The sequence below is a fragment of the Pyrus communis genome, chromosome 5 (genome assembly GCF_963583255.1).
Source record: "Pyrus communis chromosome 5, drPyrComm1.1, whole genome shotgun sequence".
NCBI classification, from domain to species: domain Eukaryota; kingdom Viridiplantae; phylum Streptophyta; class Magnoliopsida; order Rosales; family Rosaceae; genus Pyrus; species Pyrus communis.
Genome location: NC_084807.1, coordinates 5,874,589 through 5,895,654, shown reverse-complemented (window position 1 = coordinate 5,895,654; position 21,066 = coordinate 5,874,589). Strand labels below are relative to the sequence as shown.

The window sequence follows — 21,066 nt, the reverse complement described above, 5'->3', positions numbered from 1 at the left end:
CCATTAATTGTTAACACATGAGGCTACATAAGGCAAACTTAATTTTTTTAATCTCGTATATGAGCTTTTATGTGCTAAAAATTAACAGAGAATTGGCAAAAAAAATTCAATTTTGGATTTAAATCCTCCAACTACCCTATTACCTAATAATCCAATTAAGCCTAACTATTTTCTTGATGCATTCATTGGGTCTAATCAGATAGGGTACAGAGAAAAGATTCTTTTGTTAATTTGGGTCACCATGCAAAATGTTGGTGGATTCTACACAGTGAAAAAGGTAATAAAGGAAAACTGCGTCACGCATGTCATATCATATGGTCAGGAACAAATAATGGTGTGACGATTATACTAAAAAATTATCCTAAAACTGGAAGGTAACTAGCATTTACCTTCATAGAAGAAACTTCGACTGAGCACCAATTCCGTTACAGAGATTTAAGCTCCTCACGACGCACTTCAGAGCTAAAATCAGATTACAGCTGAAAAAATCAATCAGTAAACTAACCAAATGGAACCATTCTACAACCTTTTGCTGTGATAATACCTCTTCCAATAAACAATTTAACACGAAGCTTATTTGGTCATGCAGACCTCTCTAATTCTCGGCCAAAATAAATACTGCACCGGTGAAGAGCTCCTCCGTATCTCTGTTTCTCAAAACAAATAATGGAATATCTAACGGAATCCGTAGCAGTGTCAAAGCATGCTGCTAGCTACAAGGACTCCAGAGGTAAATGTTCGGCAGGTTAACTCACATTTTCACTAACATTTTCTGAGCAACGCATCTCCTTGTCAAATGTCTGAAGGGTCATTGATGTCCTGGGCAGTGTAACAGAATACTTTAGCAGATGAAAGTGGAAAATCTTAGAGGACCGATAAACAAAGAATAGATAAATAAAAGTGACTTACCTTGTTCTCTATTACCAGTCGGTCAGGAATTTCCAATTTCACCCCGGGTCTTGCAATAATAGTTACTTTCCCCTTGAGAAGTAAATCAACCATAAGAAAAGAAATGAGATATTGCTGGTGTTGAATCGACAAATAAACAGCGAGAAACAGTGGAAAGATTGATGGCAATATGCTCTTCAAGAAAATTAATTTTATATGAACGGATAAATGGAAGTATGAACTTGAATGAATATGAGTCCATTGCGTGGTACATATGTTCTGCTCTGATATCAATGCCTGAGTCACATGTATAATCATAGATACTGCCAGAACTAGCAATTTGTTTTCCAGTAAGATTCTGAGGTCTTTTACCACTGATATCACAAAGTAAATAAAATAAACTCCATAAAGCTAAAAGGTTACAATTCAGAATATGCTTGGGCATAAAGTTCATACAAATTTGAAACAAATTCCGGGAGAACATTAACAATACCTTGAGAGTTATACCGGCTCCAAACCACACATCACCAGTCACCTTCAAGCTATCCAGGTCAATAATATCGGGTATGGACTTAAATCGACTTAGGAGGTCACTGACCTGAAGGAGATAAAATAAATAAGGCTATTAAAGACAAATAGCAACAGACAAAGGAACGGAAATTGCCATGATGAAACAGATCTCCACCTTTTCAAATTCTGGTCCTAATTCAATAAGAGGATCTTTGGGATTAGTTCTAGCTATATTCCGAACTAGAACTCCTTCATCGCAGATGTAGATATCTGACTGTAGAAGTACATAAATGAGATATAACAAAAACTAAAAATTTAAAGCTCTAGTACTACACAGAGTAATATTTCACTTGTTAATATTGAACGTATGGGTTAGAGAAGTGCTAACATCACCTTTAAAAGAAGTAGGTCTGATGTTTTATTGATTGAAAGAGATCGAGAATGGGGGACATTGATACCAATAGCACGATCAAAGAACTGGTAGAGACATAAAAGTTACATTACATAAAAACATTGAAACAATAACCATTGAAAGAAATGACAAGTAATGATCATCGGACGAAAAATACCCGTATTGCTGAACCAGCAGCTGTTTCTTGCAAAGGAATTTCATCACTATCCGTTCCCTGTTAAAAGGGAACAGTATTTTTAGTAATTACTAGTTAATATAGGGAAGTTCTACAGATTATGGGGTACGGTACCTTCGAAACAGGGATATCTTCTATCTTTAGTGCATCTGTATCCAAAAGCCTTTTAATGGCTTTCAAATTGACCCACCTGTACAAAATAGCACAAATGTGAAATTAAACATATTATTCAGTTGCAGAAGCAATGTAAAAGACTTACTATTTCAACTTACAAGCTGCCAGTATCAACAAGTTTGAATTTGTCCATTGACTTGGATGCATCAACAAGCACATAACACAAAAGAGTCATTTAATAGAAATGATACTAAAATCAAGTTAATCATTAAAACACAAGTATAATCAGCACAAAATAGAATTTCAAACCGAGAAAGTGAGATATAAAACAAAACATAACCAAAAGAGAAGACCAAAAAGAAAAGGAATAAGTCACAACTTACATGTTTGACAAAATTCTGAGCTATTTCCGCAAGCTGCATTATATTATGGGAAGAAATATTAATTACCTATTATTTAACATATTAAGAAAAAAATAAAATGGGGAGAGATCCATGACACCACATTTTAGACACAAGTTTAGACAAAACTATTATGCCATTGGATTAGCCCATAATGAACGGATGAGATTGAATTTGACATGCCAAGTTTAATTGATATTTTTTAAATAAATAAACTTTGAAATAATAAATCTGAAACATTTTATTTTATTTTATTTTATTTTTCTCTCGTTCCTTGAAAATCGAAGAGATCAAATTTAACCCTCCTCCTCCTCTTCACGCAGAAACCCTAAGCTATTGGTTTCTGTTGGTCTCCTTCTCCCAGATTTGGGCTACCATTCTAAATTGTAATGGAAGTGTGTCTGATTGTTGTTGACATTGACCATATGAGTTACTTATACAATTGACTGAGTTCAATCATAGACTGTTCAAAAACTAATCCATATACTGATGATGACGAAATTGAAGGCTGAAAACTTGTGTCTGAAATGTGGTGTCATGGATCCTTCCCCCAAATAAAATCTATCCATCAATAGTTAACAAAAACAAAGCCAAGTTAACAAAAACAAGTTTACTTCAGCAAAACAGAGCATTTTGGATTAGGAACAAAACTAGATTTAAAAGTTCACTTCTAGAAATTATATAGTAAATTATTCTCTCGGTGAACACGGGTATAAAAACACCCCAGAAAACAACAATCAATTTCTCTCAGCAATAAAATGAGCCTAACAGATCCTCCATAACACAGCAGATCAACCCAATTAGGACTCAGGAGGGTTCTCAAAATAACAATAGCCCAAATCCATGTTGCAGCTCCAATTAGCAAGGTTAATGCTATCCAAATTTATTGTCTCGCAAAAGAGCGTATAGTATTTTAGGATTATGAACATATTTGGATTTTGAGTCATTGACAAATGACAACTCATCTTACCTGAAGTTAGTTTGGGTTAGATAATTATGTTCATCACCAATATGTTGTTGTTAAAACCATCAGCAGCCAGTTGTATGCGAATTTACACCATAAGCATATCCAAATGTATAGCTCGGTTCTTTTGGTCAAAAATAACACTTCAAAATCATTTCCTATCCAGAGCAAAGGAAGAAAAAGGTATATCCTCCAACCTAACTCCCTACACACTGGATGGATCATAGCACAAATGGATGGAAGGTTTTCGTCATGAAAATAACTTTTCAGTAGTTTAATCTAGAACCCCAGGTTATGGTCAATTACGGCACAACGTGCAGCTTTATGAACAGGTTTCCAAATCTATCTAAGCAGTTTCTTCCTTTTCAAGGCTTCCCCTAAACTTGAATCTGACTCCTACAACCAACTTAAAATGAAAATAGGACCTATACAAGATGTGGAGTCATTAAAGAATTTCAAGTTTAAACTATCACTCAAAAGTTCAAATATTTATAAATTGCATCACAAGATTATAAGAAGTGAAAAACTAACCACCCTAGAAAATACTACCATTGAGCAGTCCAATCACAATTTTACTGGATTGAAGATAAGAGGAAAGTCATATAGAACCATTTAAACAACTTACCTCAAACTTCTGTAGGCGTGAACCAATGTTGTTAAAATCTGAATCATAAAAGGTAGGTGTGACCTGTTGGAAGGGTAAAATCGGAATTACAATATTTACCACAGAAAATGGAAAAATAAACCAAAGAAAAAGGAAGGGTTAATTGTTACCTCCATACAATATTCAATTTTGTTTTCAATCAAATGGTTTAAAATTTCTACACATCCACTTAAGGGACACAAGGATCTAGGATTGGGCCCAAAAAAGAACAAAAGCACAAAATAAATGAAAGTATCAAAGAGGACTACACTAATAAAAGAAAAAAACGACGACAAGGATACTTGGGTCAATTGTAGCAGCCACGTTGCCTGAGTTAACCAGAAGGATATACTCCTTACCCTGAAAAGGAAAGCTGAAGAAGTTTAGTCAAGTTTACCTTCAGATACCACCTCTCGCCGGGTACTTCTTTATGGATTGATTCAAATTGATGTTTCTCAGAAGTTCAGATGAAAATGTAAATAAATAAATAAAAAATGGAGAGTATCACCACTGCTGCATTACTATACAAACCTGTGATAGTAGGACATCAAGAGTTCCACTTTTCACAAGGGAAAGGAACAATGCTCCATGACCAGAAGGATATCTTCACATATACACAAAAGTAGTATAACTGATATAAATATATTAACTGTCAAAAGAAATCAATTGGTGATTATATGGGCATGAGATATGCATTGGATGGTATACTTAGATATTACAGTTGTCTATAAGGATAGATCCCTAGACAGTGCACATAATGAAGACGAAAAGAGAAGTAGACGAACAAAAAAATTCCCATCCTCGCACAGGACAAGACATAGCAAATTACTAGGAGCCAATAACACTTAATCTATTCTGAAAATGTAAATCTATTCTGAAAATGTAAATCTATATATTAGTTAAAAAAATTAATAATGTCGAAAAGGCCTAAGAAAGATGACATACAGTTCATCTTCACCACCCTGCTCTACTCCATGTGACTTGAGCTGTGGTTGTTGGGTCTGTATAAATTCGAAGATATACATTCACAAGTAATTCCCAATCTAAGCTTCCAATAACCCAAAAAGGGAAAGAAAAAAAGAACATAAACTACTATTAAAAAATAATACAAGTTGGAGCTAAAAACCTGCTTCAGAGAATGAATATCAATGTTTGAATTGGAATATTTCTCCACGACCTACATTACACAAGCTGATATGAGCAAAAAACCATAGGATCCAAAAGTATGAACATACAGGGAAATGCAAAGGAAATTCACCTTGACAGTATCTTCGTGTGTCGTTGGTGTGTTCATCAGGAGAAAGGGAACACTGCATCTGTACTTAGAACGGAGAGACTGAAAGAAATTGGAGCGGTGATGTTATGGTATCTGAAGTGCAGATCACAGAATATATTATGCAATTTTGAAAGCAACACAAATACAGATAGAAAGTGGTTCAAACCGACCTCAATTTGCTTAACAATTAAGCCTAAAGATGTCAACCCATCACGGATTTCAATAGCGGACCTGCATTAAAAATAAATTAAAAATAAATATAATTACAGTAAATTTGCTACAAAACCAACCAAGAACAAAAATTAGAAAAATACTGGCACAAACCAAGTACACTAAGTTAGCCCAAGAATCCAATAAGTGAGAAAAGAAAAAAGTCCAAGTAATTGAGTATGAGCGCATACTTGGGGCCATGGAATCCCAAGCTTGCGCCCGAAGCTCCATTGAACTTGAGCACTACAAGCTTGTCTAAGAGCTCCTCAGTTTCTTCAACACCTGCGCTCTCATACGCGCACGAAAAGAAATTCCTCTAACAATTGATTACTTTTGGTGAAATTGATTAAAGAAAACGAAATGTATATCCATGTTACCAGGAGAAATAGGTAACAAGTTGTAAGGAAGCACAAGCAACTCAGCCTTGTTGGTACTCTTACTCTCCTCTGTACTCTCCACTTGCTCCCTTCAACATAAAACACACAATCAAATTTCACCACAAAGTTTCAGTAGAGAGCAACTCAATAAACACAAACAACGCGAGACGCACCTCGTTTCCTCCTCTACTGCAACAGCACCATTCCTCTTCTGCTGAAGCAGAAAAGTCTTGGTAATCAAATTGCACACCAAGTACACGAACTGAACCGACTCGTTGGCCGGAATTGGATACGTGATCTTCTTATAGTACTCCAATGGCATTGCCGAATCAACAAGCGAAACAATTGGAATCTGCAACCTATCGGCCTCCAGAATCACCGAAGATTTACGATCCGTGTCAAAAACCACAAGGCAATCGGGCGGCTGGGTGGGGCCGAAGCATATCTTCTTATGGCGGGACCGGAACTTCTTGGGACTGTGGCTGTTGGTGAGGAAGCCGCCGGTGCGCCAGAGCATGTTCATGGAGGGGCTGTAGCACCCAATCTTCTTGGTCATCTGCTCGATGATTTCGTCCCAGAGGGAGTTGGTGTTGACGAACATGAAGCGGGCCTTCTGCTGGGCGAGGGCAGCGATGAACGCGGCGGCGCTGCGGAGGCAGATGAGGGTGCGGTCCGAGTCGATGATGGCCATGCCATTGCGGGTTCCGTAGGTGAACTGCTTGAAGTGGTGGGCGGCGACACGGCGGCCCAAATGGGCGTTGGTGCTGAGAAGCTTCTGTATGACAATGGAGTGGAGAGTCATGGCGTTTGTTAGGGTTTACCTGGGTTTTTCCGTCGGAAAAATGGTGAAACAAAAGCATTGAAAATTTGGAGGGGGGGAAAATTGGATCGGGTTGATCGGGTGACTCGTGATCCATGGACCGTGGGGTTTATTTTTCGATATTTGCCTCCAAATTCTTTGTTAATTTTCCACTTTAGTCCTTGTCAGTATCTAGTTAGTCTGTATTTTTATATCCAATGTCGGATGGTTATCCTATTAAATATGTGTAAGTATTGTTGTCAATTCCTTAACTTTATTTTTGGATAAAGAAATTTAAAATTACTAAGAATTTCAAAATGACTAGATTTTATTTTTTAGAATTTGTGAATTTTCTTATTTGGTTAACTTAAAAGAACAATAAAATTGAATACGGAATTTTTTATTTTTAAACTTTCAATCATAGAAATTGGGAAATGACATCTATTTACATGAAATTTAAACTTAGAAATTGGAGGTCCCAAATTCCAAGTTTTTTTTTTCATGCGGAAATTCTAAATTTCTATGTTTATGAATCCAAACAAGGGAATTGGTGCATGTCAACCTATAACTTTTATTCAAATTCCAAGTTTATTTCCCACGTCCAAACATAGCATAAATGAAGTCAACAATTATCATTACTATTTTTATAATCCAGCTTAGGTTACTCCAAGAGATTTTTGGGAAGTTGGTGGCAATGACGATCAAGGTTGTAGCGGTGGTAACTGTAAACCGATTGAGCTAAATTGAGTATCATTTTGTGCTTGAAGTGGTAGCACCATCTTCTGCCATTTCTTTGGCTGAGATGTCTTTCAATACTCTTCTCCCATTCTCATGTTCCAACAGTCTTTTGATCGGTGATTAGATTGCTACCACATGATCTTTCTCTTGTTAGATGTACCTAATATGGAGATTTGAGACTTGGAATGAGGAAGGGTCTGTCCCGCCCCTCCTGAGTCACGGACTCGCCATGCTTCAAAAGCTTTGGGATCATCACCTAAGTAGAGCGGCCGTTCTTATCAGCTCACGTGTATCGGAATACTCCCACATATGCAGTAGCGGAGAAAATGTGGGGTCATTGGGATCACAAGAACTCCATTAACACCAATTGTCTCCCTTTAGTTATCATGCTTGACCCTAAAGAAATCTAGAAAAGAGAAGGATATTGAAGGCCACGTTCTTTTAGTATGCTTTTGTAGATACTTAAGGGTAATGCACTACATATTATAGATTTGTATCAAGAGTCCAATATGCATAGGAGGTGCGTATTTTTCTTAGAGAATGGTGGAATGAGCATTAACAACATTTTCTCAGAATATGCATTGGCCTCGGTTTACATAAGAAGTTGAATTTGATATGATACATCTCTATGGGTACCTTGATTGATAATATTATTATTATGCCTCCGTTAGGATAAAATTCTGACTCCGTCACTGCACATCTGAATTGTAGAAGTTTGCCTTTGAAATGTTGGCAGAGGGGAAAATTGGCCATGAGTTGGCATGTACTAATTCGTAAAATCCTCTAAGCATGGAACACGCATCTTCATTGGATCCAACTAGTGTAAACATAACGGTTGTTGGATCCAATCTATGCCCAACAATGCATTACAAGTGGATGTGTTTTCCCCAATAAAGAAAGCCACCATAAGTTTCTTTGATCCCAAGTCAACCCCTAAAGGCATAACACCATAGGTTTTGGTGATGCCCCCAGAAAAATTTGATGTTGTTAACTATATAGAGATTAAATCAGCATGTAATAGGCTCAATTTTCTTAACACTTTGAGAGGCAAAACGTTCACAGATGCCTCTCCCTCAACCATACTCTTCCAAATGGCACTCCTCCTAGATGAGCAGCCATATGAATTGGTCTCATATGGGCTGCCACTCTCAGATTTGAGCTAAGAACAATTGATACAACTTTTATCGGATTGGATATTAGACCATCAGATTTGGTTAAAGATGCTTCCTTGTAAAGAGTTACAATCAAAGAGAATAACTGTCTTAAGATTGGTAAATCGATACTACGCGAAAGAGATGGTAACAGAGCAAATTCTAATTGATCTTAGAGTTTAAAGGAAGGTTCCTAAAGTTCTAAGGTCTTGGTTGTAAGTGGTATTTTGTCTAAACCCGTGATCATCTTCCCTCCAGAAACACTAATGTGCGTTGCATTTAATGTTCATTGCAATCGAGAGGGAAGGCTGAGATTTTGGTATCTTTGACTAGTCAAAAACAATATAGGCCTACATTGTTCATTAGAGTAAATTAAAAGTCCAAATTTTGTTTCCTTGTAAATCATCTTATTAGGTCAAAATCAATGCTAGAGATATTAGATTATTACTTAAGCGTTGATTAACGTGTTTATTTTTTTTACTGACACATCATTTAATATGCAAATTTAGCCTATAAATGTAGTCTCCGTAGAATTACTATTAGTGTAGACAACAACCACTCTTAACAAAAACACCATTGGTGTGCTAGAAAATGCACATACACTGACTATATCAGGGCCAAAAGGAATTATGTATGGAAAATTAGGAAAAACTGGATACATAATTCATAATACCTTGATTCCTGAATATAATTTCTACATTCCGAATCGGAATTATTTCATAAAAACTCATAGTAAATGATATGATTTGACATTTGAGTAATTCAGGCCCCCCTATGCAGAATAATAATCTTGAGGGTGGTGAGAACTACGGCTATATTTGACTCTACAAAAAGATATATATCATGTGAAGAAGAGATGTTCAGCCCTTGGTCGTCGTCTTTTGGTTAACTTTGCCTAGCTGAACTCCCACGGAGGAACCAGAGGTAGATCCAGATCCGTCGACGCTGCTCGCCTTCCTTTTCTTTGCCTTCTGAGCCCAACCTATAAGTCCCGAGCGTATACCCTCGTCGAATATTGCTTTCTTGAATTTGGTTCCCATCTACATTGCATTGCAGAAACAGAAAAGAATGGAGAACTTTAAAGAATGTGGAACTTTGACAACCACCCCGAAAAAAATTAGACAAAATTTAGTCATCGTAACGAAAACTAGCCATTTTTAGAAAGCTTTACGTTGGCCAAAGTTAATGACTACGGAAAATAGCATCAAAACTTGACTAAACTCACTATTTTGTTATCTGTTAATGACTCTTTCTCTTAAGCTGACTAAGGCCTGGTTTGGTACTGAGGTGATTATGAAAAAAACTGGTATCAAAAAAAGCTTGGAGCTGTTTTTGTGTTTGGTAAACATTCAGCTTCAGCTTTTTTTCACAGTTTCGGGTGAAAAAAAGCCAAAAACAAGAAGCTGCAAAACCCAGCTTTGAAAAACTGGTTTTTTTTCACATCTGTTTTACATAAAAGTTTACCAAACACTATAATACTGTTTTTTTTTTCAAAAGCACTTTTACAAAAAAGTTTACCAAACACTCTGTTGCTTTATTTCACAGCTGCTTATTCTCACAGCACAGCAGAAGCAACTTTTTTTTCAAAGCACGACAATACCAAACCAGCCCTAAATTTGCCAAATTTGATGATTGTGGACAAATAACACTCCTTTTTAACTTGAAGCCCCTTCTAGTATCGACTCTTCTAATCGTACTCAAACTGTCTTCGAGTCTTCCTCGAAGGGGCTTACATGTAAGCTTTGAGTAAGGGGAATTTTTTTGTCCATCAGCATCAAACTTTTACTAAATTTGCCAAACCCCTCACTCACTGGAAAAGGGAAGGTAAGTTGTAGTTTTAAACTCGACGCACCTGCGTGACAATGGCATAAAGTGGTAGAGTACTGTAACTGCAGAGCACCTGAATGAACACCCTAATGAAACAGAAAATTAAAAGGAGAGGGATTAGCAGCAAGAAATGTTAAATTGAATGTTCTTCGAGTGGTTTTCGAACGAAGAACGAAAAAGGGAAAGGTCTTTGAAGTTTTACCCAATAACAAGCCTGGGGACAATGTATCTTACTTTTCCCATTATGCAAGATGTAAAACCATATTGAACCTGCAAAAGAATATAAGCAGATCAAAGATCAAGTCAGTCTCACTTGACAATTTAACTGTAATCGCACGGTATGAAGTGGATCGAAGAATCTGCATTTACCCATATCCAGAAAAAGAATGCCATTTCGAAAGCATTTTGGAAGAGGATGAGATGAATCAAGAAGAGAACAAATTTGGGCTTGCCAAACCAAAAGTGCTTGTCTGATGGTTGAACTATTAGTTCTCCTTCTACGGCGATATGCTTCTCAGCAACCTCATGAGCCAACTGGGTGATTACGTGCTGCAGCTTAGTTCCGACAGCAAGCAAAAGCTGGAGAAAGAGGATACAGACGATTGATTACATTGCAAGGAACTGAAATCAAATGAATGATGAAAGAGAACAATTACTGTTCTATATTATGCACAACTCAAACAACGCAGTGACTGAAATGTAATGGAGGGAGTTGGATAAAATGCTTGAATTTGCAAGCACAGCAGATTAAATGAAAATAATGCACATGAGAAATGAGTGACAAAACCCGAGCAAGGTTATGCGAAGACCACTTACAAAGAAAGGAATAAATGCAATCCAGAAGTATGCATGCCATCCTGCACGCGAAAAAGAAAAGAATGTCACTATTTACGGCGATAGTGTTCTTCTTGAAGGCGGGCAATGCAATCTATGCCACAAGTGCATGAAAATATCAAAGGGAGGTGGTTTCGTTTGAAACATGAATCATACCATCGACATTCATAAGCATGAAGATGACCACAAATATCCAAAGATACCAACTGCAGCCAACGAAAACCATATGGTGAATCAAAACAAATCAAAACCATTTTACAGGGCAGATTGGTCAGAGACATTAAACGTCTCAAAAATTACCCAATGAATTCACAAGGAACAACAATATGGCAAAATTATATCAGATAAAACTTGCCTGATACCGACGACTCTTTTAAAATCATCTTCAAGGGTGCGTACCATGTACGTGTAGAAATCAAACTTGGGGTTTCCCCTGCAATGGGTCTGCAGCGAGAAATAATGAACACAAAAAATATAACTCAGGTTAGGAGCCAAGTAAGGCAATAAACACACTGAGAACTCATCAACCTTTTGTAAAGGTACCTTACCGAGATGAAACCAAGTCGCAAAGTCAAGTAGTCTGATCTGCACACTGATCCATAAAACTGGTTGAGGAAAGAATGCTGGACGCGTGCAGAATAACAAACCAAAAACGGCGTTAGCATTATAGTATTTCCACTTGGAAAAACAATAAAACTGTACTGATTTCAAGTGAATCTGAGGTCTAACTTCTTAGATTCCTTAACAGTTCCTATCCCAAGATTGTGAAAGACTCACCAAAATCGTTCATGGCCTCTTCGAAAAACAATAATAAGCATCAATTCTTTCCTTTTCTTAAAAGTAACGGAAATGCACTAAACTCAACTATTGTTTTATCATCTGTGAGTTCTAGCCTTAGTTAAAAACTTAAAATTATATATGTGGATAGATTGCATTATAAATGGAAAAGTATCTTACCAGCCATCCCTTCACACGATAATTTTTACCGATACCCCAAAAGTGATCCTTGACAAAGTCATGCTCCTGAACATGGGTGATCTTTGTTTGAGCTGCACCAACACAAATCTCGAATTGGGGAAATATACAAGCAACAAGCAACAACAAGATCAATGGTGTTATCCAAATGAGAATGTAGTTCAGCAAGCCAGTCAACAGCTCATCTGAAGACTCGCAGTGCGTTCTCTAATGGAATTAAACCCTGCTAGTTGTGTTGTTGAACGCATAAACATGCAATTGGGACATCACATGAATCTCATATTCAATAACACATATCAAAAGAAAACGCAGCAAGAATTCATACCTTCATCTACTTCACTAATCTCTTTTGCATTTGCCTCCTCCCATTGTTTCCATTGACGTATCTGAATCATGGCCAAAAAAACCAAGGATGCTATGAACGTACTGCATTTAAAACACCAACAATAAACGTCAAGTAAAAGGTTTATCAAAATAATCGGTGTTCTTAAGCTCACCTTTAAACCTCCGAAGACAATTGTGAGAGCACAGAAGGTCACATGGACAATGGCTAGGACAAAGATAAAGATGTGCAGGTGATGGAATGCCTCAACAGATAGCAATGGTACCTTATTCTGTGGGAGAAACAAAATGAAAATAGTCAGAGCACATAATTTTTATGGTACCTTATCCCGGAAAATGAATTTCGAAAATTATGTTCAGTTTGCATTTTAGCTGTTTCTCCTTATGGTATGTCTATCTATCTACCTATATATGGTCTTATCTCCCTGGAAAATTAGCATAGACAGCATGGCTTCAAGAAAAGTAGACCATTTATTTGTTAATTTGTTCTCAACTCCTCAGTTCATTAAATCATGATAAATAGGAAATGGTTCACTTAATCCCATTTCACAAATGAGTTTTGGGTGCGAACTATCGAACCACTTTCATCTCAATTGAAGAGGCTTCGATTTCGCACCCAAAACCCCTTCGAACTCAATCAAAGGGTTCCAATTTGGTACGCTATTGAACCAGACTACAAGTTCATTAATTAGTCTCCATTTGAGAAATATCAAAACACAAAAATAAATCAGACAAGTTACACAGAAAATTTCAAAAATTAAAGCAGACGTAGAAAAATATCCCAAGCACTGCGGCGAAAGAATTGAAATAAGAACACACTTCCTTGGACACCAGATACCAATATTCTAATCAATATCGTGTTGATATTTGCTCAAATGTTGATGAATAACAACGTATGTCAACTGATTGATACCCGGTATAGCCATTCATCCGACACTAAAACATTGAGAGGATCATCATATATAGGAGCACAAACTAAAAAAATGAATAAATAAATATGCAGTTGGGTTATGTTGAAGATACCTTTTTGCCACAGTAACCCTCTTGAGCCTTCGCCCCGGCAGCCAGCAGCCTCCTGGTAGGTCCAAAAATGCCGCCAAACACGGAGGTGGCGGAGTAATGGGCAGTTTCTTTGCCGTCCAAATGACCGTCATGGTGGAGTTTGCATGGCAGCCACTTGTCCATAATCTTAGGGCTCACGCAGATTTTGGTGATCCTGTTCTGAAAGACAGTGAGGAGGAGAGAGATAAACCCCAGCAGCATCAGCTCCTCCTTCACCTTGAGCAACGCCTCGTACAGCGGCTTCTGCTTCTTCTTTTTCAAGTACTTGCCGCCGGAGTGTAGGGCACGCTCTACTGCGAGAGATATAGCCACGATCACCGTGCACACCACCGCCACCACCCATGTTGGCGTGAACTCTAGCGTTGGACCTTCTCCACCACCAGCCATTTTTTTACCTTTTTTATTTTTTATTTATTTTTTGGGACCTTTTCTCTTCTTCTTCTTCTTCTTCTTCTTCTTCTTCTTTTTCTGGGTTTTCTGAGAGTATCCTCTCCTGCGTTTTTACAATCAGTGCTTGCTGTGAGTTTACGTGTAAAGACAAACATTTTTATGATAATAAATCGGCACTGTAATATTGCACCAAAAATGTGATTTTTCCTTGTCACCCTCCAAAATGTACGCACAAATTAGTAAAATTACAGTGCTCAAATTGAACTAACCGCGTTGCATTCAAACGGGATCTGATTTGTGATGTTTTCTTTTTTGCTTGATAGCAAAGAAAGGAAAAAAGTTTTTATTGAATACAATATCGAATCTCATGGATTTAATCAGATTAAATGCCAGTAATTTACATGTCTCATTTAAACGACAGTAAATCTCTTTACCTGTAAGTAAGAAGTCTTAACTTCAAACCTCATGAATGCCAAGATCAAAACTAATTTATTCCTCTCACCGTTTAGTGCTAATATATCCTTATTCCCCAAAAAATTGGGTCCTAATTACGACTTTGGTAGCGAAAGGCATGAAGACCAACCATTTTTCATCTAGTTTGTTCATTAAATGAGGTCCGCCTAAGCTTAAATCGAATAAATGATTGACTAACACGGTGTGTGCGGAACATTATTGCTTACTTAACCCAACCACTAAATAAAAAAAAATTCAAGACAAGGGTAATGTATACCCATGTTGTCTTGAACTTAAGTCAAAATTGTATTTGGATGTAGGCACTAGCCAGGCAGTGCTTATGTTGGTGTATTGCTTAATTGAAACTGAAAACGAGTGGAGGAAAGTCACGATTTCATGTATTGTTTAATTGAAATAGGAAAGCAAAAATACATCAACTCTCTAAGTGAATGCTTTTCATGGCTTAACATTATCTGATTAAAGTCTAAAGCTTGCTTAGTTATAAAATTCCTAAGCTACCTAAACTGTCATGTCATCACACGTACGTGTTGTTGAAAAGAAAACAAATACACCACCAGTCTCGATCTGAATTAAAGTACAGAAAAAAGAGTTTTTCAGGAACACTTATTTGCACAAGTGACGTATATTCTTGGCACAAAAAACTGTTAATTTGGCGTCACCTAATATTTTCTTAGCTTCGATCTGAATTGAAGTATAGGAGAAAGAACTCTCCCTCTATCTTTTTTTTTTTTCTGGTCAAAGAAAAAGGAACTCTTATTTGCGCAAATGATGACTCGTTTGAAAATATTTTTAAAATGACTCAAAGCATTTAGAAAATAAATTTCTTGACTCTAAAAGCACTTAAAGTGCTTCTTATAGGAAACATTTCAAGTATTTTTTCATGATTCACTTGTATTTTTTTTTACTAAAGATTGGTTTCGAAAACATTTTCATACAAAGTGTTTTCAATCATTTTAAAAGTAGTTTCAAACGAGCACATATATTTTGACACAAAAAAACTATTAATTTGGTGTCACATAATATTTCCTTAGCCACTAAGCTGCACTTTGTTATTATCTATTTTGTTATATTGGATGGATTCCAATCCATGATCTTAAACCCTATTTCCTCATTCTCCATAATACCAAAAAGCTTGAACATTTGGTATTATTATCCAACATGTTCATACGTAGACACAATACGCACGCAAAGCAATTGAATCTTTAGATTTTATTAATCATTTTACTCAATTTCCTCCCATACATCATAATTATAGCCATTTGAGCTGTAAAACACATATGACATGCATAAAACATAGAATGATTAAATGGAAAAATGTTATTAACAAGGGAAGGGATTAGATAAACCTGGTCCTCGTGAAACCAAGAGAGGCACCGAAGTTGTTCACGAGCGAGGCACGGCCTGATAGTTGTTGTTCTAAAGTCGCAGACGTCTTCTATCTGAATTGAACAATGGCCGCCTACGACTTTAGAAACAATACCCTACTTTACATAATTTTGATCCGGTATGAATGCTTTCCTTCTATTTATACTCCAGAAACCAATAACATTCCCTTTTTTTCTCATATTGTAGTATTGTTCTTTTTATTTTTAGAAAATTTATCTTGTACTTTTCTTTCGACAAGAAAATATAAATATATATATGTATGTATGTATGTATCGATTCGTATATGTACATTTATATACGTATATGATAGTCCAAAAAAGAAAAAAGAGGATGGACATGTATATGCCAGGTACTTAATTTGCATGACATTTGTATACCAACTCATAAGTATCTCATATCATCAAGGTCAAAAGCAAAAGTATCTCATATCATGCTCTTTCCCTGTCTTTTTCTTTGTCCTTGTTCTTACTCGCATGGCAAAGTGAAAGAAGCAATCAGCCGGCACTTGGAGTCAGTCTTCCGATCTGGAACCGACTGCTTGTAATCTATTCCCTGGTTGGTTACCTAGCTTTGCTCTCGAGTAGTCATCTTCAACGGTTGATACACTTCCAGAGAAGGGACCACTTCTGCAAATGGGAGCAAGTAAAGCAAGTGAAAATGATACATTGAAGCATGTGGAGACAAGCAACAACTGCATATGCTGAGTTATCCTCTAATCCTCTTCAATACGAATTGGAGAGATTGAACAAAGAAACAGATAAAAAGAGTAAGCTCAGACCTTCGGGGGAGACCAAAAGAATCTTCCAGCCCAGTTCAAGAGTAGCCTGTGGAAAATCAACGATTGGAGGAAACCAAAAGAATCTTCCAGCCCAGTTCACGAGTAAGCCTGTGGAATCACCAAGATCAAGCCTCAATGCAATCACCAAGGAGAAGATGAAATTTACACTCCATATAGGGTCAAGGAGTGTAGCTGTAAAAAATCATCAAAATTGGCGTTAAAACTACCGTTAAATCGTTATTTTTCCTATTTTTGGCGTATGCGATCTCGAAGCATATACAAACAAGTTTGACGGTTGGATCGTTGAAACTAGTTTCGTACAATGTGTTTCCCATCAAGTGCAATGGTATATGTATTTACTAAGTAGATTTTAATTTATTTATTTTGTGCTTATAACACTTAAGAAATTGAATGATATATATGTAAAAAAAATTATTATGGGTTTTTTTTAGAATAATATATTATTGTGGGGTTTATGTGAAATAAAAATTGAACTTGAAAGGAGTAAAGTCACATTTTTGGTAATTTTTTTAATACTTTAAAAAAAAATAAAAAAACCTTGCGCGACGCTTTAATCGTCGCGCAAAACCACTTTGCGTGACGTCGAATTGTATACATACGTCACGCGAATTGATAATTTTGGCGGTCCATAGCGAAAAATAGGCGCTTTTTTTCAATTTTTCCAAGCGAAAAATAGGTATGTAGCCTCATTATTACACCTTATCTTATCTCCTGTTGATACGAATTTTGTTGGTTTTTTGATTTTATCAAGGTCCCTTTTTTTAATGCCTGGCGTTCGTTGGTGAGTTTTTCTACTTTTTTAGTACTTTTTTGCAGATATAGCCTACAAATGTTGTCCCGAAGGTTGGACATAATCATTACTTCCTATTACAATTATTAAAGTTAATTCAATTAACTAAAGTTGATTTGAATGTGATGATGATGGAGATATTTGCATAGGTGATAGAATCTTGCTGACAACTTTCGATATTCAGATGGAATTTGCGTATGAATTTTGTTTATCTAATTTAGGGTGTTCTGTTTATATCGTTAGATTCGTCGCCTGAGTGTCCGCCGTCGTAGAAAGGAAGGGGACGGGTGGCACTCTTCTTCTGCTTCTCTCAGGTTGAAGAAGATTTCTCAAGCAGCTATAATTTCTTTTGAGATTAGCATCTAATATCTTCTTTAAGACAATTTTTTATATTATATTATCAAAAGCTGTAATATCTTCATTTTATTGTTGTTTTGTAATTTCAGAACAATGTGTTTGTACGCTTCTGATTAAACACAAAAAGGAGTCATTCAACATGGAACATGAAGATGTAATTGAAGTTTCTACAGAAGTTACTAAATACTTGATTAACAATGACAATGATGTATCCCTTCACATTGCAAAGCTCATCCCCTCCGTTAGCAATTCTGGACAATTTGAGGTAACATCATCAATTCATTTTATCAATTTTTTTTGTTTGAGCGATTAATTATCGCATAAACCCAATTAAATTTCAATACAAAAACTTGAATTTTGTTTTAATTTTAATAGTTGTAGTAGTATATACAACTTTGTACAACAATTCTTCCCTTATGGTTCTGCAAATCCGTGAACTTCGCACCAGAAACCAATGACTACGATATAGGCACATATATGTTAGTTGTTGAACATATCGTTGTAAATAGATTTCCACATGAATGCAAATAGTGTTGTATATCATAGGTATTTAGAACTCTCTGCATGTTTAATATGGTTTTAAAACCCGCAGCATCGCGCGGGCACCATTGCTAGTGATATACTATTAGGGGAGGTTGCTCGCCTAGAGGGTTGCCCATCCGAGTTGGAGGACCGGCCAGAGGATTGGGAATGGCTCTGCAACCATTTTACAGACCCAAAATTTGTGGTATGTACTTAATATTTTAATAATAATTCATTAAAGTTTTAGTTATTTTTTTAAGCTTTTTAAAATAATTTCTTTCAAATAGTCGCACTAACATGTATATTGTGTGTTTAACAGAAGAAATCTGTTGCTGGAAAGATAGCTCGGGACTCTAAGACACTTCTCCACCATTCCGGTTCGAAGCCCTTTTCGTATAGGCTTGAGACACGATGTCAGGTAAAAGTATATTAATTTTGAAATTTTATACAATTTATTTTTTATTATTGATTAATAAAATTTTCCTAATGTTTTTTTTTTTTAGGAGGGTTCTAAGTTCCCTGAGATCGACGTGTTCAAGGACGTTTACGTTCGACCTGGCAATGAGATCGTTGAGCAGCTTCATGTAAGTAGATGTAATTGTTATTATTCTTATATTTATGAATCGTTCAAATATTATATATATTTTGTTATTAACCATTATATGTTTTTTCTTTATTATTACAGGCTACTATGGTGGAAAAGGGCGATGCTGTTCTCCAAGAAGCAACATCGCAACTTCTCCCGGAAACCCCGATGGAGGACGTCACTTTACCCGAGGATGTAGGTTTTCAGATCATGATTGAGGTCCTGGATCAAAAGTACGGTCGTCGTCATGACAAGGTTGTTCGGGGTATGGGGAAGGCGCGGGTTCGTGAGACGGGTGCCTCTTCTTCCAAATCGACCACAGGAGAGGTCAACACCCTGAAGGAGGAAGTGACAACCCTAAAAGGTCAGCTTGTAGCCCAGGACGAGCAGATAAAGGCCCAGGGCGAGCAGATGAGGGCCCAGAGCGAGCATATAAAGGCTGAGAACGAGCAGATGAGAGCTGAGAACGAGCAGATGAGGGCCCAGATGAGTATGATTGTACAGGCCTTAGCGGTGTCCGGTCTCCAAATCCAGCTGCCAGCACCTGATCTTACTCCACCTTCGACCTACCAGCCACCTCACCTACCCGATACCCAGTAGTTTTCAAACCTAGAAGACTACTTGTTGTAGTTTTTTCTTTTTTTGTTTAGACATCTTGTATGCACATTTTCATATGGTTTATAATTAAACTTTTTCTTGGTTTATTGTTTAGAATAATTACAATATTTATTAAAAATTAAATCAAAAATATTAATAAATCCAAAATATTTTTGTCAAAAAAATTAAAAAAAAATTAAAACATAAAAAGTTTGCGCGACGAAAAAGTTCCATAGGTCACGCAAAGTGGGTTTGCGTGACGTAGGTATGTGTCACGCAAAGTGTCTTTGAGTGACGCCAACCCACTTTGCGTGACGCATCCTATGTCACGCCAACCCACTTTGCGTGACGCATGTAACTTCTTCGTCGCGCAAAACCTTCTTTCACAGGCGTGGCGCGACGCTTGTCGCGCGACGAAGGTTCGTCACGCAAATTTTTGCGCGACGTTTTTTTGACTTTGCACGACGAAGGACCTACGTCACCCAAAGTATTTTTTGTACTAGTGTAGGTTGACAACAAAAAAAATAAAAAAATAGAGTAGACTAATCTAGCCGATGCAATTGTTTCTTTAATTTCCCACTAATAATATAAGTCCAAAGTATGGACTGTAGAACGTCCTAGAGGCCAAATTTGGTACCAAAAAGGAGAGAAACTATTAGAGAAATAAAAAAAAGACATTTTCACTTTGTATGAACTAGGGTTTTTGGTTAGAATAATTCTAGGAAAATCATATTTTGGTAGATCACTTATATTACTGGTTTATTATAAGTATGATCAACCAATACAAGTAAGTCTCACATTGTTAGAGAAATGGAATAATATGGTCTATCAAAATACAGTCTCCCTATCATTTTCTTTGAGTTAACCAAAACCATTTAAATATGCATTAGTTAGTTCAATATTTCTATATATTCTTGGCTAAGAGTAAGAGGACCAGATTTTTTTTAATTTATTTATAATCATTTCATTTTTAGAATTTAATTTTTAATTTTTTGTGCTTGAAATAGGAATGTACATATACGAAAGACTTGGTGAAAAAAGAAGGGTGATGAGAGAAAGGGGAAAAATAAGAAAAAAGAATGGAAACAAAAATTCGAAAGTGAAAACAAGTTGAAATAAATTATGAAAGCGTGAGCTAATATGTCAAATTTGGTTAATACTTTACAGGAAGTCATTCGTCTTGGTATGATAATGTGACATTGTTTCATCATACAAACTTTATAACCCAATCCGTTAATTTTTTGTCATTTGTATGTTTTGAACAAATCGATGTTTATAATAATAAGTAATATCTTATGATTAACCGTCAACTTAGCAGTTTTCATATTGAATGAAATTTTTTTAGAGATGACATTTGAATGATAATAAAGAAAATAAACAATACAAATCATGACCTTTGTACGCTAAAACCGTCATGTCAAAATTACTCCTTACGCATGAAACCAAGCATTGTATTTGATCAACCAA

The 21,066-nt window shown here is 36.4% G+C and overlaps 3 protein-coding genes across 4 annotated transcripts; 1 reads left to right on the top strand and 2 right to left on the bottom strand.

Annotated features, from left to right (window-relative positions):
• Positions 1-375: 375 nt before the first annotated feature.
• LOC137733992 (UTP--glucose-1-phosphate uridylyltransferase-like) lies at positions 376-6,857 on the bottom strand. Of its 2 annotated transcripts, XM_068473218.1 has the most exons (21): positions 6,144-6,857; positions 5,971-6,059; positions 5,785-5,875; positions 5,554-5,614; positions 5,366-5,443; positions 5,234-5,284; positions 5,053-5,108; positions 4,639-4,711; positions 4,410-4,467; positions 4,239-4,285; positions 4,090-4,152; positions 2,483-2,515; positions 2,258-2,295; positions 2,100-2,175; positions 1,968-2,024; positions 1,792-1,875; positions 1,574-1,672; positions 1,382-1,486; positions 910-981; positions 756-819; positions 376-647 (listed from the first exon to the last, which is right to left on the bottom strand). In XM_068473218.1, exons 1-20 carry the CDS (start codon positions 6,770-6,772, stop codon positions 793-795), a joined length of 1,887 nt encoding a protein of 628 aa, XP_068329319.1. In that variant the 5' UTR covers positions 6,773-6,857; the 3' UTR covers positions 376-647; positions 756-792. The 2 variants fall into 2 exon arrangements, with proteins under 2 accessions (XP_068329319.1, XP_068329318.1); XM_068473217.1 differs by having other exon boundaries at positions 376-819.
• A 2,489-nt stretch (positions 6,858-9,346) lies between these two features.
• LOC137735328 (MLO-like protein 1) lies at positions 9,347-14,156 on the bottom strand. The gene is made up of 12 exons (XM_068474746.1): positions 13,660-14,156; positions 12,792-12,908; positions 12,620-12,680; positions 12,277-12,368; positions 11,868-11,942; positions 11,675-11,763; positions 11,476-11,525; positions 11,302-11,342; positions 10,855-11,064; positions 10,688-10,755; positions 10,511-10,571; positions 9,347-9,698 (listed from the first exon to the last, which is right to left on the bottom strand). The coding sequence occupies exons 1-12, from the start codon at positions 14,083-14,085 to the stop codon at positions 9,519-9,521; spliced, it is 1,470 nt and encodes a 489-aa protein (XP_068330847.1). The 5' UTR covers positions 14,086-14,156; the 3' UTR covers positions 9,347-9,518.
• Positions 14,157-18,033: 3,877 nt separating this feature from the next.
• Positions 18,034-19,706, top strand: LOC137734187 (uncharacterized). Its single transcript, XM_068473494.1, has 5 exons — positions 18,034-18,159; positions 18,487-18,621; positions 18,736-18,834; positions 18,920-19,000; positions 19,102-19,706. Exons 1-5 carry the CDS (start codon positions 18,034-18,036, stop codon positions 19,600-19,602), a joined length of 942 nt encoding a protein of 313 aa, XP_068329595.1. The 3' UTR covers positions 19,603-19,706.
• The last annotated feature ends 1,360 nt before the right edge of the window (positions 19,707-21,066 follow it).